Consider the following 2,696-nt stretch of genomic DNA (forward strand, 5'->3'; position numbering starts at 1 on the left):
TTAGTTTCCTGGTTTTGTCTTGTCTTTCCCCATTTTGGCTCTTGGTACCATGACTGACTCCTTTTTGCTCTGTGGCAGATCCTCCTCCTCCCAGATTCACATTTTTGAACATCTCTAGGATGACGTCTTTGGATGTTTCATTAAGATCTTCTATCCCCGTGATCTTTCCCATGTGCTGTGTTCTTGGTTTTGCTAAGTGCACTGTTCAGTTCTGCTTTTTTAAACAGCTCATTCATTAGGTTATGAGTTTTGTCAATATTCTGTAATGTTCTTTTTCTTTCAGCTGGCCCCTTTTCAGGGGTGTCCATAACGCTGATCCATATCTGTAACAGCATCCCTCCTTCTGTTTTTATTATATTATACATTTCTGTTTGTGCAAAAAGAATCAGCTATTTTTCCAATTTGCTTGAACTTAGTTTATTTATATTGTTATTTGCACATCTATTTGCACATCATACACACAGAAGACCTGGACACACAAGACCAATAAAATATGTATGTCTGAATAATTTGATTAATGGACAGGATTAGAGAGTGTTGGGGTGATTGCCTGCTTTAATCATCTTATTAATTGTAATTGCCTGTTTTTTAAATGAACAACCTAATTATCCATAAATTTAAAAAGAGCCATCTGTTGTTTGAGTAAAACCAAATTACTGTTAATAAAAATATCCAAGAGCAGCTCCTGTTTACAGATTAAATAACTGTTATGGATTATTTTGAAACCAAATTGGAAGACAAGTTCTGAACAGTCCGTTTCTCTTTGTATATTTTTGGAGCTTGATTTGATTAATAGCAGGAAAAATGATATTCTCAGCCATCTGATATCACACTGAATCTTAAACAATGTTTATAATAAATTTCATCTCCCTGTCTGTCTGAATGAGGCTTCATTAGGACCTTTAATCACAACAAACAGAAAATAAACTTATCAGTATCTTTTCTATCCTGAGGAAGGTAACTTGATGAGAACAGCCTGTCCCAGACCGAGCTGCAGGTTCTTCAGGTCCACACTGCTGTCTTCAGGTAGGGCGCTGGTGTTGGTGCTGAGGACGACTACGGCATGTTGAGGTACCGAAGCACTGCTCAGCTGAAAGACCACCGCCTCTTCTGGGTCCCAGTTAAAGGCAGCCAAGCACCGATCACTCTGATCCCACACCCGCAGGTACACCAGGGAGGAGGACGAGCTGAGGAGCACTAAATCTCCATAGAGCAGGGAACGAACTTTACTCCCCAGCTCGCTTACTGAGAATTAAAAGCTGCGATACGACAAACGTTCAGCCTGCTCCTCCTGCAGACAGAAAGAAGAGATGTGATTTAATATAAGAAATAGAATAAAAAAAACACGATGCTTGAGTTTAACCTGATAGGAAGGAAGATAGATGGTGTCTGTAGGAGAGAGAACGTTCTTCTCCTATTAGTGCTGATTTAGTCCCCGATTCCTTAAAAACATTTACATTTGACTAATAAAATAGTTTTATTTATATTCAGGTTTCTGTCTTGGTCACTACTGCTGATGCTGATTTTATTCTCACAAACTGATTAGAATATTTATCTTAACTTCTTTAAAAGTCTGACAGTCATGTGGTTCTTCCATAAAGTAATCAACAGATTAAAGACAACAACACGCACCTCCAAAATCAATTGGAATGGTGCTTATCGTTCTTTATTGTGTTAGTAATTTGTACACTGTACTTTTACACATGATAATAAACTTTCTGAACTTAAACTTTGAACACTTGGTTTCAAGTTTGTTTTCTAGTTTTTAGAGTATTTTATTTTATGTTACTGTTGTTTTTGTTTAAAAGGACCTACATCCATTGGCTTCACCTGTTCACCAGCCGAACTTCAACCCACCTCCACCCTTATTTTCCCAGCTTCTTCAAGCTTCCTTCCTCTCTTCGACCTCCACCACCAGTGTCCAGCCCAGGGAAGACGCCTCTATCCCAACTATCTCAAGCTTCTCATCCAAGCTTATTGCTATTCACAGCACCCTTGTCTTCTGCCAGGGTTCCGAGCACCAAAAACTTATTTCATTCATGTCTAAATTGTCTAATTGCAGCTTTTCTCTGTGTGAGTCCCTCCATGTTGGATTATTTTTTAGCTCCTCATTCACATCTGCTCTGCATTTGCTAATTAGTGGGGGTGAGTGGTACAGTTTCTTGTTATCTCACCTATTAGTTGCATGTATCATGACATCAACACATTTTTTTTTTTTTACCAATGCCATTGGTTAGGTAGAAAACAGAGAGGAGCTGGCTTTTCTTGTTTGCTTATGAACCAGTACATAGCGCAGATTCATTCACCAACAACACGTCACTGGATCTTATTTTCCTTTTTTAATTTCCTGCTTGATATTTTTTTTAGGTTTGCCTGTTACCAGTGCATTCTTGTTTGTGTTTAATTTTGTTATTTTTCTCCTGCTTTGACATGATTTCTAAAAGGTTTTGTTTTATTCAGATCCTGTTTCAAAGTTGAAATTAGGGTTAGGGTCAGAGGTCAGAAGTCAGGGTTAGGGTCAGAGGTCAGGGTTAGGGTTATGGTTAGGGAGGGGGGCGTGGTTAGGGTTAGACAGGGTTAGGGTCAGAGGTCATAGGTCAGGGTTAGGGAAGGGGAAGGGGGAGAGGAGGAGGAAGAGAAGGAGGGAGGGAAGGTCGGGAAGGGGGAGAGGAGGAGGAAGAGAAGGAGGGAAGGTC

General features: G+C 39.7%; 1 protein-coding gene across 2 annotated transcripts in view; it reads right to left on the reverse strand.

Annotated features, from left to right (window-relative positions):
- Nucleotides 1–413: 413 nt before the first annotated feature.
- Nucleotides 414–2,696, reverse strand: part of LOC108249974 — a 6,709-nt gene continuing 4,426 nt past the window's right edge. For both annotated transcript variants that reach the window (XM_025002395.2, XM_017439648.3), the window contains exon 3: nucleotides 414–1,291. In XM_025002395.2, the coding sequence (XP_024858163.1) occupies nucleotides 1,243–1,291 (49 nt within the window). In that variant the 3' untranslated portion in view covers nucleotides 414–1,242. The remainder of the gene's footprint in view (nucleotides 1,292–2,696) is intronic.

This window comes from Kryptolebias marmoratus, linkage group LG2, assembly GCF_001649575.2.
Source record: "Kryptolebias marmoratus isolate JLee-2015 linkage group LG2, ASM164957v2, whole genome shotgun sequence".
In the NCBI taxonomy this organism is placed as follows: domain Eukaryota; kingdom Metazoa; phylum Chordata; class Actinopteri; order Cyprinodontiformes; family Rivulidae; genus Kryptolebias; species Kryptolebias marmoratus.